The sequence below is a fragment of the Dinoponera quadriceps genome, unplaced genomic scaffold (assembly GCF_001313825.1).
Source record: "Dinoponera quadriceps isolate SergipeBrazil2010 unplaced genomic scaffold, ASM131382v1 scaffold629, whole genome shotgun sequence".
Classification (NCBI taxonomy): Eukaryota; Metazoa; Arthropoda; class Insecta; order Hymenoptera; family Formicidae; genus Dinoponera; species Dinoponera quadriceps.
The window spans coordinates 98534-124090 of NW_014554884.1; the positions used below are offsets into that span (position 1 = coordinate 98534).

At 47.2% G+C, this 25557-nt stretch overlaps 1 protein-coding gene across 3 annotated transcripts; it reads right to left on the reverse strand.

Annotated features, from left to right (window-relative positions):
* Positions 1-6247: 6247 nt before the first annotated feature.
* LOC106742361 (polycomb group protein Psc-like) lies at positions 6248-24723 on the reverse strand. Of its 3 annotated transcripts, XM_014615231.1 has the most exons (5): positions 24700-24723; positions 19260-19515; positions 12036-12179; positions 10426-11030; positions 6248-9629 (listed from the first exon to the last, which is right to left on the reverse strand). In XM_014615231.1, exons 2-5 carry the CDS (start codon positions 19270-19272, stop codon positions 7584-7586), a joined length of 2808 nt encoding a protein of 935 aa, XP_014470717.1. In that variant the 5' UTR covers positions 19273-19515; positions 24700-24723; the 3' UTR covers positions 6248-7583. The 3 variants fall into 3 exon arrangements, with proteins under 3 accessions (XP_014470717.1, XP_014470715.1, XP_014470714.1); XM_014615229.1 differs by lacking the exon at positions 24700-24723 and having other exon boundaries at positions 19260-19595; XM_014615228.1 differs by lacking the exons at positions 19260-19515; positions 24700-24723 and adding an exon at positions 18105-19241.
* Positions 24724-25557: the final 834 nt, after the last annotated feature.

Genomic DNA, 25557 nt, shown 5'->3' on the forward strand with positions numbered 1-25557 from the left:
CCAGACTTTGCTTTCCGTGAAAGATATCCTTTCGTTGCATTTATTACGATTGGTTGGTCTCCTTCGACAAATGCAAGTCTGTCCGGACAGGTTGAGAGCCGTCGCGTTGCGTCGTTCTCGAAGGAACGAAGCCACTTCTCGATCCGTCGTCCTCGCGGTCGCCCGTGCGTCTCCGCACACGCGTGCTCCACAGAGAGATCCTCCTTGGACGCGCCTAACGACGAGGCGGATCTTCTCTCTCGATAAGGCTCGGCGAGCTGAATCAACGTTTGCGGAAGAAGGTAGGAAAGAACGCGCGCCCATTAACGACGGGTCTTGCGTTCTCGTGATGCGCGACGCGACTACACCACCGTGTGTTGAGATCTTGGGGAAACGCGCGAATCTCGGCTCGAACAATCTTGCTGCCCGTTCTCTCCGTGTGACAAATTGACTAATCGTCGAGTGAGATTGGAGCGTATCGCGCGTGCGATCGCGGTTCGATCACGACGTCGGGGGCCGCGCAAAGTCGCCTTTGTTTTCTCTCCGCTACGCGTGTCGACTGATAGGTCGTTTTTTTTTTTTCAAACAAATTAAAATAATACAAAGGCTACGAGAGCCGAACGCGGACGGTTGTTTGCGCAGAAGCGCAAATCATTTGTTTCCGATCTCACGCAACAACCTTCCGTCCGACTTTCATATTCCTTATACTGTTTTAAGGCTTCCGGTCTCTGGTTGCAGTCTTGTTTGACGTTAGAAGCAAGGGAATGCACGGCTAAAATTCTTGCAGAATGCGTTGAGATAAAAGGATACGACCATAAAATAAGATTCTTGTGATCGATTTGTGAAAGATTTCGAAAACTGACTACTTGTCTACAAAGGCAATAAATAAAAGTTGGCGATGAATTTGATAATTCATAAAAGACCAAAAATATGCAAAGAACCACGATTTTTACAATTTTGTTTCGTGATGTAGGGTGAGGGATTTATGATGTTATTTCAGCGTCGATATTACGGATGTTATTCTCAGGATTAAAATAAGAACAAAATATTTTAAAATAAAAATAAAATAATATTTTACAAATGTGCTGTTAATCTATCACAAGTATCATTTTACGAACCCTATCTTTTTATTTCAACGTGTTCCGTAAGAATTTCGGCCATGTGTCTCCTCGCTTCTAACATCATTAATCATGATAGCTGCGGCGAGAAAACGGAAGCCTTAATGCGAAATAAAAATAATAACATATTTTCACTCTGTTTGAATATATCTCTGAACTTTTCTCCTCTTTTCCTCTGTTTCTTCCCTCGCGTATGTACCGCCACTCGCGTTTGTGACATAACGGTCTCACAGAGATACGTCGAAAATATTCTGTTCTCGATTGTTGTTTGTTTTTCATTAAATACAAGTTGTGTGACGTTTGACGATTAGTATGTGAATAATGTATAAGCGACGTGTACCACCTTTCATGCGCGTGCTAGCGGCTACTTCGGCATGATTCTCGCGGCAACTTCGTGCAAATACACGTTTCCCGACTCAGGACTCGGTGTTCCGCGGCGCGTCGCTCTCGCGGAATTAGAAATTTGGGAATTGCACGAGACACGATCACTTAGAAACGCGATAGAAAAATATTTCTGAGACATATATCTATCTCTGGGTCCCTCTGAATCCGACGCGAATTGAAAGCGAGGCCGTGCCTCCGCTCGCGAAGTGGCAGTTTTGATTTCGTTCCTTTCCTTTCTCTCTCTCTCTCTCTCTCTCTCTCTCTCTCTCTTCGCATTATCGAAAGAGCGCCATCGCGTCGCTCCGACGACACCGACGACGAATGTGTGCGGCGACTAATTGACGTTACCTCATTACGGGAAAATCGAGTTTGTTAACGACAATACCACCGGCTTTCCCTTTTTCCGCTTTCGCCATCTCTTTTTCATTTATACATCTCGTGTCCGTTTCTCCTTTCGTTTCTCTTCCATCATATTTATTCACGTCCAGTTATTCTTTCTTCGCTCTCTCTCTCTCTCTCCCTCCCCCCCTCCTCCTCCCTTCGACCGTTCGTCCATTTTCTCTCTCTCGCAAATCAAATCCGACCGCACATGAGAGAAGAGAGAGAGCAGATATTCCGTTTTTCTCCGTATTTTTCCATCTCCGCGCGATTAAACTCTTTCAGAGCAATGAGCGTAATTCGTTTTACGCTTACGCGGTTACATTGTGCGCTTTCCAATCCTCTATATTCGGTAGCTGCCGCCCGAGGATAAATCCCGTGCGATCGATACACCTTGTTTTTTCGCGCGCGCGCGTTTATTTCGCACCGCCGCCGCCGTGATCTCGAGAGAATACGTGAATACGTAAAAATATTATCTTCCATCTCACCTCCATTATCTCGCATTATCAAGATCGGCAGGAATAATTGTAGATCCCGACTGTGACTAGCTGGATTTAAATTATATATTTGGCATTTAAGACTGTGTGTGTATCACTTATTTCAATATACTCTCTGCTACGGATTACATACGCTAAACACATTTAATGTTCTCTCTCTCTTTCTTTCTATTTCTCTCTCACTCGCTCGCACGCTCTCTCTCTCTCGGTTTTGGTACTCGGCCGCGCGCGCGCTCGCGCCTCAACGCAGTTTCATCCACGAAACGCTCGCGGACTCGCGTGTATTAGGAAGGTACTGTTAATGCAGAAATCGAAAGTGGCTTCGTACGCCGCCGAGTTCGTTCCAGCGGCCATGTAGCGGCCGGTTTCTTACAGAGGTTTCAAGTTTCCTTTAAATCGAGCGCACCTTCCTTTCAGCGTTCGCCGCGAACTCGTTGCGATATGTGTGACGTACCGGGACGTCTTTGCTGTCGAAAATCGTTATTTCTGCGCGGGAAACTTAAAAGTAACGTATGACGAGGAGGCTGTCGTTCGAGGAAATTTAACCTTTCCGGGGATACCGACGCATTTGCGCGTGTACGTTCGGATTCGTCGAAATTTCCTCTCGCAACTCGTATATCCCCAGGCAACATAACGTCCGAAATCGGGACGCAAGACGTCTCTTTGAGGCGTCACCAAGACTAATTTTTCTCAGACGTCTCTTTCAGATGTCTCACATTCCGTTTTTAGACGTTGCCTGAGTCGTCGACAAAATGTAATGGACATTACTGTATGAATATGTATTGTTACCGTACGTATAAATATTTATGACGAGATTCCACAACGAGGAGTCTCATACGATTTACAGACAGATTGTATTTTGGCGTCACTTGAAAATTAAATCGGCTTCTCCCGCAATACACGAACAAATTCATCCCTGAAGAGATTAGGATCGCTCCGGGCGGCTTGTTATCGAACGCGCGATTTTTATTCCGCGGATCGCAATTTTTTCCGTCCGGGACGCGCGTGCGGCTTCATAGTAACGCACTTTCTAACGCGCACCGTTACCTGTCGCCCGAGCGATCGCGTCGGCTCCATTTTACACGCGTGAGAACACGACACGTGAACTCCACGAGTACGCTCTCCCGCGCATTTTCGACGACGTCTCTTCGAGACGTGTCTTTAGCGACTAGTTGTTCCCTCTCTGTCTTTCTCGGCGATTCATAAATTACGTCGCTCACTCGAGATCACTCCGTCTCTCCCCGTCCTGATTCGATCGGTCGAAATATCTCTTTGTGACGTACGACCGTTCGCTCGAGTAGCGTCGCAACTTGTTTTTCGTGCTCTCAGCGTTTTAATAATCGAGAAATCCCGAAAGCGAGACCCGCGCCCTTCGAAATTCCTTCGGGAAGAATCTTACGAGAAAGCGCGGACTCGGGGGAATTTAAAAATTGAAAGTCAGACACGACGGCGGGTTCGTGTCTCCACCAGGAAACGGTGTGCGGCGAAAGACGAGACCGCACTTTTGATATCCTACATTGAAGAGTAGTTTGCTAACGATTATCAAATATTTTGTGAAACAGTTTCAGCTAAACGACTCGGTTATACCGTAACTGTGAGCTTTATCAAGCTCTTTTTCAGCGCACATGTAAGAAAAAAAATTAATAAAATCGAGAGTGCTAGTTGTTTTCGCCTCCGAATTAAACGTATAAAATCGCGCCAGCTTTCGGAAAGGTCAAACGGGCACTCGCTGAAAGATTTCTTCTTTCAGACGACGCGAGATCTCCGAATTTTTCTTACGATATCCCGACCGATCGCAGTCGGTTTAGGTTCTACACGATAACAGTTGCCAATCGGAAGATCTTCCTCGCGTTCTCTTTCATCTGGTCTTCGTCGCGTATCAAAATGCGCGGTTACGTCGCGCGCGATCGGTCTGATCGATCGCACGCTCCCTTTATAAATTCCGTTCAAAAAAAAAAAAAAAAAAAAAANAAAAACATCTGTAATTCTGCTCCCGCACGTTTGCACGCTACAAAGGAAATTCCGCCGCGGGGGATCTCGATTCACGCGCGCACGCACGCATGTGCACACACACACGCACATGCACACACACACGCACACACACACCCGCACGCAATGTCCGCACGACCGTCTACCTAACCTAACTACCTACCTTTTACGATGAATTCGTGGCTCAGCGTTGGCGCCGAGCGACAGATCGATTATTACATGTTACGTTAAATGACAACTAAATTGCACTAATACATTGCACACGTTCTCTTCAGTGTTCTTTGGCATCTCTACGAGTTATGTGTATACTTTGCTAATCGCAAGGAGGATGACGAGGAGGATGACGAGGAGAGGAGGGAAGTCGCCCGACGCGGGCCGTGTGACACTCGCGACTAGCGCGTTCTCGAGCTGATTTCTTGAAAACTTCAAGTGAATCGCACAGCACAGCCCTTCGTTTTCTCTCTTTCTCTCTCTCCCTCCTTCCTTGTAACATGATCAAACTCAATTACGTTATTTACATCTTTGGAGTCGTTGGTTGGAGCGATCGTGAAGCAAAAAGAGAGAGAGAGAGACTGGCCGCGTCTCCTAATTGATTTCATGCACTTGGAGTGTTTTCGCCGAATGCGGACGCTCCGGAAACATCGCCCCCTCGCCGAGGACAAAACAACGTATTGTAAACAACGGAAATAATTCTCAACAACCGCGGGTACGCGTAACGTCGCGCGAATACGCGCGGCAAAATCCCGGCGAGTTCCTCCATCAGTTCAATTTTAATGAAACGACAACAAGCGATACATTCAACAAAAATTACGCATGTATACGTACGACAATAGTTGAATAAAATATACATAAATGTATATGTACATAACAAACGCGCTCGCGTTGCGAGGAAATAAGCGAACTCGCGGACTTGCCGGCGATCTGTATCTATGCTTCGATCTCTCTCTCTCTCTTTCTCTCTCCCCGCCTCGCGATCCGCAATAAATATCAACGAAATAATCGTCAAGCTGAATCTTCAGGCACTCGAGCATCGGACTCGGACCTCTTGCGAGCATTCAAACGGTCCTAACGTGGCAACAATAGACGCCGACGACTACCTGTCACCTGTTCCATTATCGTAGCCATCCATTCATTCGACTACCATCCCGATTATTAACTCTCTGCTCCTCTCTCTCTCTCTCTCTATCCATCTATATCTCTCTTTTGCTCATTCTATCTCTCTCTCTCTCTCTTTTTTTCCCTCTCGATCCACACGTACATAGTTAACTCCTCTCCCTCAAATACTGGAAATACGTGGCGAATTCTTCGCGAAAACCCGTTTTATCAGATCGATCCGCGGTAACCGTAAGTGTATAGACCGCCACGACAGAGACCAGACATATACATATTACGGACATGTACAGTTTTGATGTACCTAGGTAACGATAATCCGACGCAATATCGGCCTCTCTATCCGATCGCAAAGGGCAAGATGCGCGCGGAACGTAACGCGCCGTGACGTAATCGGGTCGAAGGTGACATCACGACGACTATGACGACGAGAGTGCGCGTCACCACCATCGGTGTTACAAATGCACTTAAAAGTCCTTCTCTCTCTCTCTCTCTCTCTCTCTCTCTCTCTCTCTCTCTCTCTCTCTCTCTCTCTGCTCGGTATTTCGTTTCTTTTTCTTCTTGTCAAAATCGCGAGGTGCGATCGATTTGCGCGAGGAAAAGTACGAAAAAGTAACATTTAAAAGAGAATGTTGCGAGAAGGTCTGTTCTTCAGTAGTCGGGCAAAGTAAAATAGATACCATTTTTAATATACTGAAAAGGGAAAAATTTATTTATAAAATGTGAGGTTTTCTCCACAGAAATAAACGTTTATTTAGATGAAATTAAATAAAAATAAAATAAAATTTTATTCCTAGCAAATAAACCAATTAATAAGCAAACTTGTAGGTATATTTCACAAAAATATATATTCCGTTATCAGAGTCAAACTTTTCTCCAACCGTATTCTATAAATAAATGTCGAAGAAAATGTCACGAGAAACATTTTGCATCGTAAAATTTCAATTTCTTTTTTTTTTTCAACGTAGTTTTTGAGGCGAGAAATCTATGAACATCCGCGCTAATTAAAATTACATCATATGACGGGAAAAATTGAATTGATATCGGAAAAACGCGTAGTGTTGCAGTTATTTTTATACAAGACAGGTCGTTACGCCACATGGTGCGATACGTTATAATTTGATATAAAAACATAGAATATCTTATGAAAATGCTATTTTTATGCATGATAATGCTATTTTTAATAGCAAAAATATATCAGATGCAACGAAAAGTTTTCAGGCGCTGGATGGGGAAAGCCGACTCGAACATGTTCGTACAAACGTCTGAGAACTTTCCGATCTGATATTTTCATCATTAAATATAACTAGAGAACTTGCGGATCTGATATTTTCATCATTAAATATAACATTTTTATAAGATATTCTATATTTTTTATATTTGTTCAATATTTTTTTTCCTCGCGAATGTCTGCGACGCTACGTGTTTTCCTGATTTAACCCGTAAGTAGACGCGTAGAGGTCAAACCGACTTACAGACGCCTGAACAAACGAATGTTACTTCGTTTCGTTTTTACCTACGGCATTGGCGCTTTCAGTAAATCACCTCCACAACTCACCCTTAGACTTAACGAAGCGTTGTAAACAATAACACTCGAGAATCTCAACCATAAAGAGCGATTGTTTTATTCCTCAAAAAGTCACGCGCTCACGTACTTTTTAAACTGAATTTCTTTTATATATTCCCATTAAGCGGCATAATTTTAACCAGCACCATCGGATTCTACGTCTCAAAAACTATAAGAAACAATGTGTGTTTTACATTTTCCGAACGCGGCAAAAACAGGCCTTTTCGTAACGGCTTTTCTCGCATTCGACGAAAGATGTCAGGATGGTACTTACAGCTCTCGTGGGTCAAGGTAGCCTTCGCGCGTATTCGATAAACAAGATCGAGAGAGAAGTCTCGAATGAGCCAGCGTGTCTTCCGCTCCGAGTCTTCCGACTGACCTAATTACGTAATCGCGAGCGCGCGTTCGGCGTCGTTGAAGCTAGGAGGGAGCATGCGACGTGTGGCAGCCTTTAGATTAGGAGTCCCCGTCGGGACGGAAATAAAACGTCGGCGGGGTGCGGCGGGCGAAGGAAGGAGAGAGAGAGAGAGAGGGAGGGAGAAAAATAAATTAAAGACACATTTACGGTGGCTGCTGGGAGACGGAGTTGTAGTAACTGGGCCTTTGATTGCGATACTGGGAGGCGACCACGGCCTGGGGATTCGGGATATGCCGGACGCTGAGGTTCGGCTTGATGACCTTGACGCGGAAGCCGGAGATGCGGTGGTGCGGCTGAGGAATGCGCAGGGCGACCTTGTTGACGGCGGCGGTGGAGGGCAACGCGGACGGCTCCTTCGGCTGGTCCTTCTCGGACGGACCGCTGCCCGACACGGTAACTTGCGAGAGAGTCTTCAGGCCCGACTCCTGTCCTTTGCGCGGCTCCACCGAGTCCCTGGCCTTGCGGATTATGGTTTCGGAGATTATCACGGGGAGCGCCCTCGGCCCGGTGGGGGACTTGGACGACGAAGAGGGAGACGGATTACTGCTGGCGGTCAGCGTGGCGGACAGATCGAGGGCGTTGTCGTTGACGGTGCCGCTGCCGCTGCTGAGGTCCAACGGCGTCTCGTACTTGGAAGAAGCGGACACCAGCTGGACGGTGCTGGTCGCGGCGAAGCCGGAAGACTTGCCGATGCTCAACGGCGCCAACGGCGGCGGGCCCTTCTTCTTCAGGGTGCTCGTGAGCGCAGGATTGTTCGCGGAGCTGGCTGCAGAGGTGACCACGGGAGCCACCGCGGGTGGTGCCGCTGCCGGAGACGCCGCCGGAGGTGTTGCCGCGCGAACGGTCGTGGAGGCGGCGGCCGCAGGGACGGGCGACGGTGTCCTGTTGACCGACGAAAGTTCCTCGTTCGTCTTGGACATGATGCTCTTGAGCGCGTCGCGCATCTGCTTCTCCGCCAAGAGGCTCCGGACGCGGTTGGCCTTGCTCTCGCGCAGCTGTTTCTCCAGCTTCTCGCGGTCCAAGTTGTTCGTCTTCTCGGCGCTGTGCTGGCAGCGCTGCTTCGCCTTGTCGCGCAGCTCGGCGATCGCCTCGTTCACCGCGACCAGACCCAGCCGGCGCAGGATCTCCTCGTCCTTCTTCGGCGAGTCCGTCGCTTTCCTCGTTGCTTCCGGCGACTCCGTCGCTCCCTTCGTTCCTCCCGGTGGCGACTCCGTCGTCCCCTTCGTTCGCTCCGGCGACTCCTCCGTCGCGCTCCTCGCTCGCACCGGCGACTCCTCCGTCGCGCTCTTCGTCCGTTCCGGCGACTCGCTCTTGCTCTCCTCCGGCTCCTCCGCTTCCTGCTTCGCCTTCGCTTCCGGCTCGAAGGCGCGCTCCACGACGGCGTTGTCCTCGCTCTGGGCGATGCGCACCACCTCGTCCGGAATGGAGTCGATGATGTCCTCGATCGTCTCCTCCGGCTCTATCGTGCATTCGTCCTTGGCACTTGTTTCCTCGCAGCCCACCGGAGAATCCGCCACCGGGAAGTAATCTAAGAGAGGCGGAGAATCCGCCGGAGGAAGATGCTTCGTCTTTGCGTGTTGCTTGGTGATCGCCTTGAGCTTCTCGCGCCTCACCGCTCGCAGCTGCAGCAGCTTCTCTTTCGAACGGCCGCTCTTCTCGCTCCTGCTGCTGCTGCTGCTGCTCGAGGTGATCCTCGGGGGGCACGGCGTTAGTCTGACCTTCAGCTTCAGCAGGTCCTCGCGCGGCGTAGTCGTAATCTCCGCGATCACCCGCTTGTTGCGCCGCTTGCGCCGCTTGCGTCGCTTCAGGTGCTCCATCCTGCCCATGTCCTTGCTCCTCGAGCTCTCCCTCGAGTGGTGGTGGTGGTTCCTCGTTGGAAGACTTGCGGGTGGATCGGGGGTTCGCATAACCGGCGTCACCTCGCAGCGCGGCTTCTTCGTCTCTTTCTCACGGTCGACGTTCTTAGCTTCGTCGACCTGAGGTAGCTTCGTGTCGCTCTCCAAGGTCAGAGGAGCTTCCACTTCCGGCTTGCGACTGGGCTTCGGGCTGGGCGGCGGCGTCGGCGGTCTCGGTATGTTCTCGATCGCCGCCGGCTGGCCGTCCTTCGGCCCGTATTTCGAGGGGACCTCCGATATCGAGAGCGTTTCTTCCTTCCGCAACACCCGGTAGACCAGCCTCATCGGCTCCAACTGCAACAGACAGAAGGCCGCGCTGTCTTTGATAACGCGCGCATCGCCGAAGCGCGAGCACGGTTGTATAATTGCAGCTAATCTCGCTTAGATCTCGCCGGGACGATTGGGTGTCAAATTAAACGTCGAGCTTGCCTTTGCACTGGAAACACGTACAGTTCACGGGTTTTACACACGGTGTAAACGCGGCCTTCGCAACAAAACTAGCAGACAATACGTAATCCCCCTCCTTGCGAGAAATCGCAAGTCGTCATCTGGTTCTCGCAAAAAAGGTCTCGTCACAAAATGGTCATTTTGTCGGAGACTAACGCAGACCACCCGCGGAACCAATTGGTTCCGAGTCAGCCAATAGACCTGAGGCCAACCCCGGATTTTTCCCTTACAACCTTCCATTCCTCTCCCGTTCACTTATACTCAAGGACTCCCTGGCTGTTAACGTCGATCAGAGGGTCCGCGTGATTCTAGATTTTCCACGTGTAAATTTTCACGCGGTATTCAACCGTTTCACGTGTTCCGAATACGCGTCAGCGAACATTACTACTATTTCGACTCGTCGGACTCATCAAACTTGCGCGATCTCCTAAACGATACGACGCAAATATTACAACGATACGGCAGGTGACTGAGTGAAAATAAAGTCGCAAAAAGAAAAAAGAAAAAACGCGAAGCAAAGCAGCAAAATAGCCGGAGGGACGCGTAAATATATACCCTTATCGTTAATGCGGACCCCTGTAACTGACATGTCTGCCGGGGCGATCGATCGCGACGCATACACACGTTAAGCCATTAAACTCACCCTCTTCCAGTGGAATATGCATGCGAGGTCCAGAAGGGTCCAGAAGGGACTGAGAAGGTGTATCTCGTCTCCGCCGCTGGAACGCGGTCCGAGCTGATGGTAGAGGATTTCTATCCTGCTGATGCCGTTGACGACCGACGAGTTAGTCTCCTCCCACCCTCTCTTCAGCATCAGCAGTCGCACCAGATGACGCACCGTGACGGCCGCCGGGCACTTGAGGTATCGGGTCTTGCCGCTGCTCTGCGGAGCCTCGTGGTCGACGTCCTCGTCCTCGTTCCACGCCGACGGGACGTCGTTGCGCTTCCTCGACACCCCGTCCTCGCACATCTCCCATTCAGTCTCGTCCAGCTCCTCCAGGCTCAGACTGACGAGGTCGTCCAAGGTGAGGTTGATGGCGCCGAGGGGAGGCGGCAACGGCGGGCACAGCGGGTTCAGCACGAGAAAGTGACGTCGCCGTTGGAGCTCCGCGCGGAAGAGCCCGGGAACCACGAGGTACACCAGCCGTTGGAGACGCGTGTCCGGCAGGAGCGGCGGCGTGGTCCTCACGCCGCAAACCGGGCACACGCGGGCGCCGTTGCTCAGCCGGACGATGCAACCTCTGCAAACTGACGGACGACGGCGACGTCGCGAACATACGACCGAGACACGAAGCGTGGAATACGATCCGCTGCGCGGCAGGTTTGCGTCATCTCCGCAGGACGCATGGGGGAAAAAGATCGGCCGAATTAACGTGACGGTAAACAAGCCGTCGAAGGTCGAAGGGAATTTCTGCACGAAATCACTTTGCCGCTGTAGCGGAATCGTTGTTGCCGCACTGACAAAAATGGCTACGTTCAAGTAAATATTCGCTGAGGATTGCTGGAGTAGTTTGTTTTATTTGGATTAAGTAAATATTACTTGAACGTAGCGCACCGGGAGAAAAAAATTCCGTTTCTTTCAACGGAAACGACATTCTTACGGACGAAATGAAGTTGTTAAAATCAGAAATTCCTCCAACGGGAACGATTCGTTCATCGACACGTTAATTTTCAACCAAACTTTTCTCTCCGTCGCGTCTTACCGCAATTTTCACCGCGTCGTGAGATTGGAGAGACCGGTTCGAGGTGGGTTTCGTTCATGTATTTATCGAGAGGGGAACGCAAGAGGAAATGTGGAGTCGCAAAATGTTCCTTTTTAAACTTAGGAGAACATTTGCGTTCCAAGAAACTTTTACGTGAAGAAAAACGAATCGGTTGAATCGACGATACGAAACGAGCCGGACGAGCCGTTTTCGTCGAAGAAAACCGAATGATCTGGTTCTCAGGTGAACCAAATCAGGGGTTCTTAGAACCGAAAATCCTGTTCTCTTCGGCCAGAAAGCCGCGTTCGGCTCTCACCGTCACGCCAACTCGACCAATCTTATCTGTGTGTAAACACAGATTGAACTTATTCCAAAAGCAACACACGATTCATCTGTCTTACCGCTCACGATAAATACACAAATTGTACCGCCAGCTCCGACTCTCTCAGATAAGTTCATAAGCGAAGCAGGCGGCTACCGAGATCCTCGGGCCGGCTTAACGCAACGTCTCGCGACGGTCATGCTGATAGAGAACGACGGTTATACTAACAGGAGTGCAGACATTCCGCGAGGGTCGTGGCGTCTATGAGGTATCCTCGGCACAACGGGCACATGATATGTTCGTTCAAGTCTTTCACCAACGGCTTCTCCCTCTCCGCGACTTCCATGCTATTGGCGGTGGGCTCTGAAACAGCTGTGCGAACAACTGATCGTTAATCCGTCACCGGCGGAACACCACCGCGGCGGGCGCGGCCGATATTAACAGGTGTTCGACGCTCTCTTTTATGCCTCGATGTCGTCCCGCCGGTCGACGCATCCTTCTCTCTTTCTCTCTCTGTCTCGACACATTACCGTGCCGCTCGCTTCCCACACGCGTGGACAGTTCCGGTATCGGCGGACTTCTCCGCGGATGATTCGGGCCGCCGAGGCGCGCGCAAGCAACGGCGCAGGCTCGCGAGTTGCATCGTCGCCACCACTGTGTTGCAGCGGCGCCGAGGACGCTGCGGCGGGCTCGTCGAGCACGACGACGGCACGCACGGTCGTTTTCCGCACGCGCATCGCTGCACAATGCCGGCGTGCGTGCACGCGAGAAAGCGGAGGAGTGTCTCTCTCTCTCTCTCTCTCTCTCTCTCGCGAGATTCGAGGGGAAACGCGGCGTGCCGCCGGTGCTTTAAGGTCTATCTCTTAAAGGGGATGATTTCTCTACTCGCTCTCTGTCTCTCACTCCGCCTCCCTTTGTCTATCGCTCTCTCTCTCTCTCTCTCTCTCTCTCTCTCTCTCTCTCTCTCTCTCTCTCCCAGCCGGTGCGCCGCTGCAGAGCCGGCGGAAAGACACGTGTGTGCGTTTATACGCTCCTCTGAGCTGAATCGGCACAGTAAAAACAACATTTTGCACTTGCGTTGAAACCGGTCCTTGAATTCGAATTTCTATGTTAAATATCTCTAACATATCCGTGCGTTAATTTAACATATTGCGTTTACGTTATTTCAACATTCATGTCGATATTCAGCGTGTGTGAGCGTTAGAATATATTTTATACTTCAGTGTTCGTCTGTGTTAATTTTGCATTAATTTCTGACATAATATTTACAGAACCTTACAATATATTTATTCTTGTATTAAATTAACACGAAAATTCGCGTGAACCGCTTGGGACGTCTGAATTAAGTTAAATTTGACACATTAATTTTTTACCGCCAGTGAAAACGTCAGTAATTGAATCATTGAAACAATATTCTACTGATAATCAGTGAGTATTGGTTAATTTTTAGGGGAGATTCTTTCATTTAGCTCTTTTGTCTAATGTTTCACTGACTTCGGCCAGTGAAAAATTCACTGCAAATCGTTGTTACGCATTCCGTGGCAGAAATATATATGCATATCATGTATATATTCAACTTTATATCGCACTTGGCATAGTTCGTATGGGTTTCAAGTTCTAGTAGTTTCGAATCCGAGTGGTCAACAGAATAAGCGTTTTTCAAATATGAAAAATATGAACTAAATCACACAGAGAAAACAAGTTTTGTTGAAACAGCAAATTGTTTGTTAACATAATAACAGCAAAAAAATTTATTATATGGAAAAAATAATTTTGCAGCAAAACGTCGTTGCGACAGCAGTAAAATGTTAATTAGCGTATTTTGCTCTTTATACATTCAGCAAATATCAATTAATATTCTTAACAAATTTTTCTGCTGTCGAAACAAAATCTTCTGCTGTCGCTGTATTAATAATTTGCTGTTCTAACAGAACTGGTTTCCTCCGTGCAGTTAAACCATAATTAAGAATATTTCAGGCAAAATCCAGTGACAGTGTCTTAAAAATGAGATTGAGATAATAAAAAAAGAAGTAATAAATAATATCTTTCTTCACTGCAGTTAGATTTTTTTCGATGGAGTCAACCGATGCTATTAACAGACTTTTGCAGCGAGATTTTACCGATTCACAGTGCTATACTTATAACTATGATCATTATTGACTGGTTCCCAGTGATGATACATTGATTGCACTTCAGTGGGTGTGTGTGTATATATGTGTGCGCACGCGTGCATGTTCTCCCCGCTCGGCATCGGCCAGGTTTTCTCGCGCGACGACGACAGGTCCGCGAAGTATCGCGGGTGCTCGTAAAGTTGTCGCAGCCGGAGGAGAGAAAAAGCGGCGGGTCGCTCGAAAAATAACAGAACCTGTTCCGTCGAAAACCGCACGTTCGGGATCGCGCGTGCGCAGAGACGAGTTAATTAGTTAATTTTAGAAAACGGGAAATATATGAAGTCGACGGACAGTTTCGTACGATACGCTCGCGTGATGCAGTTCGGCGCTAAAAATAAGAATCGCGTATTAGGAATTATCTATGTATAATCGCAGAGGTGAAAATGGCTGCGTTCAGCGGAGGAAGAAGCTCAGCGAGCGCTTAGTGATTATCGTCGGTGACTAGAATATTCTTTTAGATTCCTGATAGGTTCAGGAAAACGTATCAATCATAATGACCATTAACATCAGAACTGCAGCATGTTTTTCTTTCTTAGAATCATGCACGGGTTTTATTTTTGACTCACTTTATTTCGTAATTATCCATGGACTTTTTGGGACTTTATGATTCATCGTTTAATCGTTTTACGATAAAGTATGTGATGGAAGTTCAAAGAAGTGGGGAAAAGAAGATTCTACGACGAGATAAAAAAATGATCCAGTTGTGGTTGTAGAATTAGGTTCTATATTAAGCTGTTTCTTCTGCTGGACGGAGGCAATATACCTTACATCGATACTTACGTACTCTAAAGGGACTTCTTTTTTATCAAAAATGAAATGAAATGAAATAAATAAATAAATAAATATTGTCACATCGTACAGGAGCCGGCTTGAATCGCGACAAGCCGCGGGGGAACCGATTACACGTCCGCGGGGAGAAAGGCTCGTGTCAATCGCAGCCGATTGAAAAATATCAAAAGATCGCGGCTGTGCGGCGTCCCGGTGTCGTCGTCGCCTGGCGTAATCGAGTTCCAAACCGCCGCGGTGTGTTCGTCGCGAAAGTTGGTTTAGCGCAGCATAGTTGGCCGCAAGTTCTCGATGGAACTGCAAACCGCTAACGTGCGCCATCCGATTGCTACGGCGCGCGGGGAACGCGCGAGGGGGTTAATGAACCTTCGAAAACGAAAGTCGACCACCACCTGTGCCTGCGGTACGGCGCGACGTACGAATCCGCGCGAAAGCGATTCCGGCCTGTGAATGATCCGCCAAGGCCGGCCGCGTGAGACCCGAGGAAGAGGCGAGAGAGAGAGAGAGAGAGAGGGGAGGGGGCGAGCACCTCTCTTTGCCCCTCTGTTGCTCCTTGCCTCGCTTGGGTTAGAAAGAGAGAGAGGACGGTCGCTAAGAACAGAAAATGTTCCTCGCATGCGGTGACTCGTCGGAAATCGAGTCACGTGTCATCGCTCGCGCCGGATAAACAAACCGTCCGTGAGCCCGCGAGGTTAAACGAATTCGGGTCGATTCCGACATCTTCTGTTCGCTCCTGTCTATCGCGAAAGGCCGACGAAAACGAATCGCCCGCGAACGAGTGAAGCGTGCGGTGACTCACGCCGCCTCGTCGTAGAACGCGCGTCTATTTTGCGACCGGTGCGCGGCGAGAGCGACCGATCGGCATCTTCGAGATTCGGAGCATCGATCTAAGCGTGAATATCGATCAGAGTCCCCCCGACTGTCGCGGGACGCTCCTGCGTCACGTTTGAATTATTTTCCGCGTGAAACGAGCTTGGTTCAATGCATTCATTCAACTCTTTGCACTATCGGGCATTGCTTTGATTATTTACTTTCAGAATATCGTGTAGTTGGATGCATGTGTAACTGTACATATAATGAGACATATATCCGGAAAATTCATGACGAAATCTTGCAAAATCTGGAAAGAGCGCTTATTCCTCATTCTTATAGTCCGCACAAAAATAAGTAAGATTGGAGCCGGCTGATGCATCGGGTTCAAATATTGTTGAGAGTGCAAGGGATTAATATGTAACAAGCGATCCTTCCGACATTTCGTAAATATTACGTGAAACGTTTCTTATTCAGCATACTCGATAATATTCGACGACGTTCGTAACGACGCGAAAATTTGAAGACGTGAGCGAGATTCGGGAAATAAATAAAGAATTATCTCATGCCATATATGATATAGGAGAAACGCGTCCGAAAAGGAACGATATCGCTCGTGTCCCGTTCGAATATTCATCGCTCGAGTCTAATAATAATGGTCTTTATCATTTTTATGTTCGAATACTTTCTATGTTTGACATTATCACGGTTATAAATGGACGGTGTACCGAGCTTATCTGAAAGCGTCCATTTTTACGAGGAAGTTGCGAATCTGGCTGGCGCAATGTCACATTGCGAGCGGACGTTTTAGAAAAATCGAGGACGAAGAAACCGGTGCCGATTCTTCTTCAGTAACGAGAATACAGAATGCATAATTTTGAAGTTTCGGAAAAAAAACTGTTTTCTCCCAAATTTTCAACGGACTTTTTCGGTTTCGTACTTTTTTTTATTTTACGAAAAAAGTAAACACGGCATGGTTTTAACCGAACACACGTGAACTTTTCTAAACGAGTTTTTGTACCTTTGAGATAGAAATCCGCGGAAAAATGGGAAAAAAGATAGTTTTCTTCCGAAATTGTAATACTAATAAACGAGAAACGCATATTTAATATTTCATAACTTCTCAGTTGTAATTTTACTTTAGATATGCATTTTACCTCTCTTTCTTCTTTTCTCTTTCCTCCTCTTATAACTGTCTGACACCTGAAATTCTCGGATAATTATCAGCGACGTAACCGTTACTGTCATAACGAGAGAATTGGAGCAGTTTGCAGACGTTACAAAAACTTAAATCGATATCTCCCGATTGGATGCACAATGAAATGGAACGTTTGTAAGGCACTCTCTCTTTGTCCAGGAGCAAATTTTTAATTATGTAAAACGCCGACTCTATTTACGTGTTACTCCCGTATTCTTATGTAGCGATCGACGAGACGCCAATGACCCAATATCAAATGATCTGTTTTTTTAGCTAAACTGGCTGCCTAGTTCAAGAAATGTACATACATATTGAAACGTACGAGACGAGCGTACGAAGTTCTCATGTTTCAACGTATATACATTTCTTGAACTAGTGCAGTCGATTCAGTTAAAAAGAACGGGACCAAAGGTAAAACTAAAACGAGGCCTTGATATTCAGACATTGTCGCAAATATTGGAGGCATAATGATATTTTCCGTGATATGACAAAACGAGAAAGAGAGAAAGAGAGAAAATGTGCAAAGTGCATAATACGAAACACCACGTTTGCAGGATATCTTGAAAATTTAACTTATCATTTCTTTAATTAAGCGTAAATACCGGGTGAAGCAAAATACGATAAACGTATCTATTATTTCAAATAGCAGAGAGAGAGAGAGAGAGAAGAAAGCGTTCCACCTGTAGTGATTTTTCTTCTCACGTGCATCGCGCAAGATTGAAGCAGTTTGTTTACGTTTCCGTGAGCCAGCGCCTCCACCTCGACACTCATTTCGATCGGTCGCAATTCCCACAGCGGGGTGTACCATCTTCCCTACATGTGTCAGCGGCGCTTGGCGCTCCATCATTGCAACGCGCCACGTTCGTGCATTATCACTCGCGATAACCACGGGAGGTGTATCGCACAAGCGCGCGCATGCACACACATACACACCCGCCCACGCACACTCTCTCCTCTCTCTTTTTCTCTCCCTTATGCTATTTCCTTACTCCGAAATATACCGACTCGATCGACTGCGAGGTAGCCAATAACTCGTGGCTGCATTCGAGGCGGCGACGACGGCGGCGCCTTATCACTCGGCGAGATCCAGAAGTGCGACGGCCGAGGTTCGAGGTCGAGTGGCCTCTCAGGTGGGGGACCGTGCCTTTTATTTAACCGGGCCACCACGGGCCCCCCTACTACCGTTACACAGCAGCGCGTAACAGCACCACCGACACGAGCACGTATCATACCCACTGCGCGTCGCGGATCGCACCGATTCTCGCTCTCGCACACACGGACCGTCGGGTGCAGCATGCATGCAAAACAAGCGAGCAAGCAGCGGCGGCTTACCAGCAGCTAAGCCGTGAAGACGGTCGTCTCCTTCCTTGTCGTCACCGTCACCGTCGTCGTCGTTCCCGGCGGTGGAACGTAGCGGCGGACGTGGCAACGACGGTGCGACGGCGGCGGTGGCGGTGGAGGCGGCGGCAGCAGCAGCGGTGGCCGCGACCGCGGCCGCGAGGAGGTGGCAACGCCGCTCTGTCTGTCGGCGTGCGACGGCGCCCCGGCTCCGAGGCGTCCGATAACGCTCGTCCGTCGTCGTTCTCCCGCTCCTTCTCCTTGCCGTCCTAGTTGTGCGCGACCAAGCGCCGCCGAGTCCTCTTCCGGATAAATAGCCGCGCGCTGATAACCACGGCATATCACGTCCCCGTGGCACTCATGGCCAACGCGGCGACACCACGCACGCCGCCGTACATGCCTGCGTACGTGTGTCGCGACGCGCACTAGTAGTGTAGCAGTCGCTTGGACAGCGCGCGCGCGCGCACACCTCGTCTCGCTCGGATCTATCGTCGTCGTGACCGTGTAGTAGCGTCGCGCGCGCTCTCCTTCTCGTCGTCGTTTCGCTTGCCCTTCGTCCTCTAGTCGCACGCCGTCGTCTGTCGATCGACCGACGGACCGCGTCAAGGAGAGAGAGAGAGAGAGAGAGAACGTGCGCGCGTACTATCCGCGCTCGCGCACTTTCAGTTTCCCCTCTCGGCTTTCCACCCCGCCTGCTCTCCCTCCTCCCTTCTTGTTATTATCACGACTTTCGCGCGAGACCATCCGCGATATAACGTTACCGCGCTTCGACGACCGAGTTGCTCGTAGGAGCGAGAAAGAGAGGGAGGGGGAAGGAGGGGGGGGGAGAGAGATAGAGTTAATGATGATTACCTGGAGAGCGAGAGATAGGAGAAGGTTGGATGAAGAGAGGAACAGCGGGGGAAGGGCGATGCGACGGCGGCGATAACCGAGCGGCGAAGATAGTCGCCACGGTGTTTCGATTACCGCGCGATTAAGAGAGCAACGACGACGACGGAGGACGCCGGAAACGCGAAGTTGCCTCGTATCGACCCCGCCTAAACCCCGCCTCGCTGTTACGGAATCGCACGAGCGACGCCGAGCGTCGACGGGCGTCGGCGAACGCGTTGTGTTCCTTTCGACGATTCTGTATCGCCGTCTCGCTCCTACCTTGCTTGCGCATCTTCGTCGGCGTTCGTCCCTCCTTCTATCTCTTTCCCTCCGTCCGCTCCCCGTCCCCAGCGGGAGTTGGCCGTTCTGCGCCTATATTCCTGGTCTACGCACCGATCGTGCGTTATGTTTTCCGCGTCCTGTCGATTGATCGGGAGATTCACTCCGAGGAGGAGATGGCCCTCTTCGTCGCCGCCTCAGATCGTGGTGGATCCGTCCGCGGTCTCCGGTCGCACGAGAACACCTCCGACGACTCCTGTGGGGTCGATGGATCGTCAGATTGGCGAAAGTGCCGCGATGAAACGCGAGACAATTTCAGACGGTTGCGACGCGAACTCGCAACAACGTTCGACGGCAGCCATTCGGAGCTTTCTGCCACCTCGGGGACACACCGCCAGCATTTTATACAATTCGATTAACCGACACTGCTTGCTTCATCGACGCGCTACTCACGCTATATATTTGGTCGGACTTGGCGAGTTCGCACTCTTAGGGCTGGTTTTGCTACTTGAAAATTCCAACAGACGGATATTTTATGATTTTCCAACTCGCTAACCCACGATCTGAAGCATGTCCCGTGATATGTTATCGATACGTCTCTTACCTCTCGCACAACGTAGTGGCCTACATAAGTCGCTTCTTCGGTAGACTCGTGACATCGTCAATTATTACGCAACACCGAACTCGAAATTAGAGTTCCCATGCAAATGAGGCGACCCCGATTACGCGTGTAACGGACTGTACGAGCCACCTTGGGAAAATTTATACATTCCGAACGCGAATTAAGCCGCAAGGTTCGTTTCGGCTGCTCGCTGGGGCGATCAGAAACGACGCAGTAATCGATGACGCCAATGGACAACCGAGGAAGCGACCCGAGAATCGCGAAGATTCCGCAGTTCTTAAACAGTTTCAGAGATGGTCCGCCTCGAGAAGGAAAACTGGTGAAAACAATCGTCGGTCTTCCGCGATCGCAACGCAATCGATACATTATTTCCCGTTTTAAATATATACACCGCCGATATATCGCTCGTCAATAACGGATTCATCGCAACGCAGCGGGGAGATCTTATTAGCAGACGTTGTGTTGTCGTCGACGACGACGGCGTTATTAATAAAACATCGTTACGCGATAATATCGATCGCCGTGGAATACGCGCTTCGTTTGCAGCTGACTTCACCTTCTTCTTCTTCTTCTTTCTCGCGTGCGCGTTCACGAACGTGAAAGTGAAGAATCGTTCGTTGACTCTTACCGGCCGACTCTCTTGCACTCAGAGAAAGAATTAGAATCAATAGCCATAGGAACTAAACTTAGGGACTAGCTAATGTCGTTGTTGTTAGCGGCTAAATTTACTGCACTGAGAAACCCATTTAGTTGAATCAACTAAATTCTTGTTTGACTGTGGGCGAACAAATTTTTTGGTTGTAACAACCAAAGTTTGGTTGTCTAATCCGAAAGTTTGGTTCTCTGAAGTTTCAGAGGTTTCAAAGAACCAAACCTTTGGTTCAGAGAACTAAACCTTGGTTCTTATAACAACAAATTTGTCTGCTCATAGTCGAACAAAAATTTAGTCGACTCAATTAAATGGGTTTCTCAGTGTGGCTGTTCGAATTTGGGCGCTACAGTCAACAATATATTTGCAGCAAATTCATCTTGTAAGATTTTAACTATTTCAGCTGCATAGTAAAAAATTTATGTTACAGTCTACCTAAATTTTTGTGTTAATTCGATCTGGGGTAAATATGTTAAAAAGTACACAAATATATTAAATGGACGTATTCACTTTGTTAATATTTGCCTTGTTAAAGCAATATAAAAATTTGAGCGGTCCATTTGTAACCGAAAATTTTTTACTCTGTGCCATCGCTAGATTTTAGTTCGTACGACTGATTTTTCTCTGTGTACACTGAGAAAAAGATTTTTTCGAACTTGGTACATTTGATTGCATCCAAGCAATTTTCATCATTAGTGTACTCCAAAGACACTAATGTTTCGATTAATAAATACGATTGTTAGACTTTTCAACGAATATATATCTTTATCTTAAATAAAAACATTGTTTGAAACGAAAGATAATTTACTTATGAAGAAATTGTTTCATTTTACATATTTATTGCAACCAAATAATATTTTACTTGATTAAAAGATATTATTTCAAATAATAACACTCTTTCTGTTAAATAATAGAGTTTTCTTGAATGAGACAATAAAACTTTTACTGAAACAAATAATATTTCGCATATATGTTGCTTCTATGAAACAAATTTTAGTCAAATAAATAGAAATACAAAATCTAAAGGAACCTTTTTCTCTGCGTATAGGGACGCGAAACGTGATTCGGCAATCGGCGAATTATGCCACCTGCGCAACACAAAGCATTCAATTGTCTCTTCGAACGTTGTGTCATTAATACGTTTACATACACTAAAAATTGGAGAGCGCTTCAGCTGTTATTCAGTCGGACAAGAGTCAACGCAACGGTGAGAGAGAATCCGCGTCGCTGAAATCGGCAGAAACGGTGTGCGGCACGAACGGTGTGGATCACCGCGATACGAGACGAGCGTACTAACGTGCGCCACGTCGGGACGACATACGATAATTAAACAGAAACTCGGTCGCGTTGCGTGCAAACCAATGTAGGACGAATGTCCGCAGCCGGTTATTATTCAAAGCACCGACAGAGCTGCGCTCGCGGTATACCTGCCGCGTTATTTCGCTTCGACGACGTTTTTTACGACTCGAAAACTGAATTTTAATCCAAAAACTGAATTTTTCCAACTGGAATTGCCGAATTACGTCGTCTACTGCTCAGACGGTCGGTGTAGTTTGAGTAATTAATGCATGATCGGTGGATGTAAGAGCTTATTAAGGCTGGTCTACAATATCCGTAAAAGTATATGGCTATAAGTTTGTAAAGCAAAATTATAAGGACTTGTTTCGATATAGGAGGCCTTAATATAGAATCGTAAGCGAAATAAATATTCATATTCGCTTTTTATATTAATTAGGTCTGTTCTACAATACGTTGTATGTCGCTGTCGATTGCCAATGTAGTCGATGCTCCAATGTGGAGAACTTATTTTTGATAAATAAATTCTTTCATTGGACCATCGGTTACGTTCCGACATTCGACTCTGGCATATGGCGTATTGTAGAACAGGCCTTAACGATCTTATATTACGGCTTACTATATTGGAACGGGCCCTTACAACCGCGTTTAAAACGTGGTCTACAATGAGCAGTGGGAGTATGTTTGTAAGAGTAGAAAATTAACCAATCATAGTCGATTATTCTCCTTACATTCAAATTTGAAACAATTTATTATACGGAGAAAATAATTCTGCTGTTGTAACAAAATATGTCGTTGCGACAACAACCAAATTTAATTGGTATAACCAAATTATTTCGCTGTCCGTATATCCAGCAAAGAGCAATTAATACCCTTAATAAATTCTTTTGTTGTCTAAACAAATTTGTTTTGCTATATTAACCCTTTGCACTCCGCTGTCGCCGTAGCGGCGACATGGTTGTTTTGCTGCCTCGGCACTTTAAGAAATTTTAAGTCCTAAAATTTATGTTTTTCTTTTATAATATAAGTTAGAATATGTTTTGTTATAAAATAGCTAAGAAATAAAAATTTTGTTTTATTGAAACGACTCTATTTTTCTTCTACATCATAGGTATGTACTTGGAACTAATAGCCTCTATGCATTACTAGGCTGGAGTGCAAAGGGTTAACCCTTTGAGTACCGAATTATTTTAAGATTTTTATGCTCATGGGACGGATTTAATTTGTCGCTATATGGATTAATATGTAAAAGTAATACATTTTATGCCCAAGTAAGCAGATGACGAGTCTCACTCGTCAAATATACCGAAAGGGTTAACAAACAATTTGCTGTTCTAGCAAAACTTCCTTTCTCCGTATGATTGGTCAATTTCTTATTTTTACTTCTTACAAACATACTCCCACTGCCTATTGTAGACTACTTAAAAGATATATATTTTTTTTATTTTTTTATACAGCGGTTTATCATCAATTACGAATAGCATGGCTTTTGAGCTTAAGACCCCAGACACAAGACAGTCACATTGTGCGTCACTTAAGATAAAGACTTAAGGCATAAAACTTTGTCTTGAACCGATAAGTCAGTTATTCCACTGAGGTTATTTTCGTGGACAAGATGAAATGGCCTTAAAGGCCAAATCACACTAACGATTGTTGATTGGATCGAAGATTATTAAAACAGAATATTGTCTAAACGGCAGCCATTAATCTCAGTCGGTGGCTGCTTTGCTCTGATTGATTGAAAAGTAGTTGTCAATCGTAATCACAATTCAATCGGCAATCGCTAGTGTGATTTAGCTTTTAGGCTGATTATTCGCTCGTAGACACACATACACGGTTGGCAGATTAAAGATTTCAATACTTTCCTTTTCGTTGAATTCCGCAAAGCATCTCGTATCTATCTAATAGGAAAATATATTTCCTGAGGATTATTAAGATACAAATTCTCCTATTGGATATGAGGTGCGTCGCGAAGTCCATAAAAAAGGAAAAGAAATGCCGCAACCTTTAATTTGTTGACTGTGCGTATTTCGTCCACTATCGCTTTATAGTTCGCACAACGAATCGACGGTATTCGTTGTTACCTGAATGGGTGGATTGGCGCGATTCTCCGTACGATTATAGCTTCTGGATAAGCGGCAGTTGATTCGTCGACGTCGCTACTTTGCGTGCGACATTTTGTCATTAACAAATAAGACAACGACGAGTGTTGCCATGAGAAATGGTGCCGCGAGTTCGATCAAGTTAGGAGAGCGAGTTAGAGTTAGAGGTTAGGATCGAGCGAATGCTTCGGCCGAGCGACGCCATTTGGGCTGGCTATGCTATGTCACGGCTATCGACCGTTTTCAACGCGGAAAATCTGACCAAATCTGCGAAGCGCGAACGATGTAACGAACAATCGTAACTTATTATCTCGCTTATCGACTGACGGGCATTCGCGCGAGTTGCGTTGGCGGACTCGCGTTGACGGCAGTGGCCTTGGTATATTCTATGTGTCGGTATAGGTTAGGTTGGCCGAGCCGAAGATTCTACGATAGCGGAGCAGCGATTCAATCGGAAATCGAGCGATCTATTCGCAAGAGATGGTCGCTGCTTCTTTGCTACGACTGAAATGTCGAGATTTGACTGAAATACTCATGCAAATGTTCCTCGAGAGAGAAAATCACAAATGTGACGTTCTCTTGTCGGACTATCGCCTTTTTCGACAAAATGATCGCGATACTGTTAATTCCGTACTTGCCTACGTGGATAAACGACGTCAGCGTGTATTTCGAGTTGCGTATCGCACGCCCGTTTGCAAATGAGTCCGATGTGTCGGCTTGAGGTGCGTCGCGAAATATGTATTCGCAGTGCGCTCGCACGCACGGACTTACCTACTCGCGATTTGCATCCGCGACGTTTCGTCGCTAATGACTAATAATAAAGATGAGAAACAGCATGTTCGAGCCAAATCGGCTTATTACCAAGTCCCGAAGGTGAACGAATATCACAAGCCGCTGACGTGAACGATAAACGCTTATTGACGAGCAGCTTATACAATAAAAAAATGCTATGTTAGAAATGGTCCGCTGAAATTTCGTGCTGCTTTAATATGGGAAGCGTACATTAAGAAGTACATAAATATACGTTAATACATGTTGACAAGGTGAATGTTAATTTAACAATTATATTATATTTGTGTACTTTTTAATACATTCCCCAAATACAAATTTTTTCTTACTCTGTATATAAGTTGTGCGAAAATTATAAAATTATGCAGCAATTCTCATGGGAGTCTCGTCGAAGCGCAGTACATTCCTCGGCTTATCGGCGGTATCGCACTGAGGAACTATACCACGGTTTCCTTCAATCGTTCGACGGTGCATCCGTTACCCGCCGTTTTCCCAGGCAGTTAAGACTGCGTTCGCTTTGGACGTTCTCGTGTCGAAAATGTTGCTTCAACTTTATTGTTAATTAAATATCGGAAAAAACATAGAATAACGCTTTGAACTAGCTTGTCAAACATCATTCTTTCTAATATTTAATAATTTAATATCAAATATATGATGCATTCGTATACCTTGAATCGGAAGCAACGAGAAGCCCGGTCGTCGTAATGCGGAGGAAGCCGAATCTTGAACGTAGGAACAAACGAGAGGTGCTTCCGATGCGCCCGTGGCACAGACGTAAAAGAGGCGGACGGAGAGTATGAGGGAGGGGGGGGGGGGGACCTGTAAAAGAGAAAGAGAGGG

Excerpts from the sequence above, each read along its gene's own strand:
- LOC106742361 (XM_014615228.1), bottom strand. The coding sequence starts at position 18,450 with ATGCCGTGGTTATCAGCGCGCGGCTATTTATCCGGAAGAGGACTCGGC. Across the intron at positions 11,031-12,035 it reads CGCGGAATGTCTGCACTCCT|TTTGCAGAGGTTGCATCGTC; the intron begins GTTAGTATAACC and ends GTCGTCCGTCAG. Across the intron at positions 9,630-10,425 it reads GCATATTCCACTGGAAGAGG|TTGGAGCCGATGAGGCTGGT; the intron begins GTGAGTTTAATG and ends TGTCTGTTGCAG.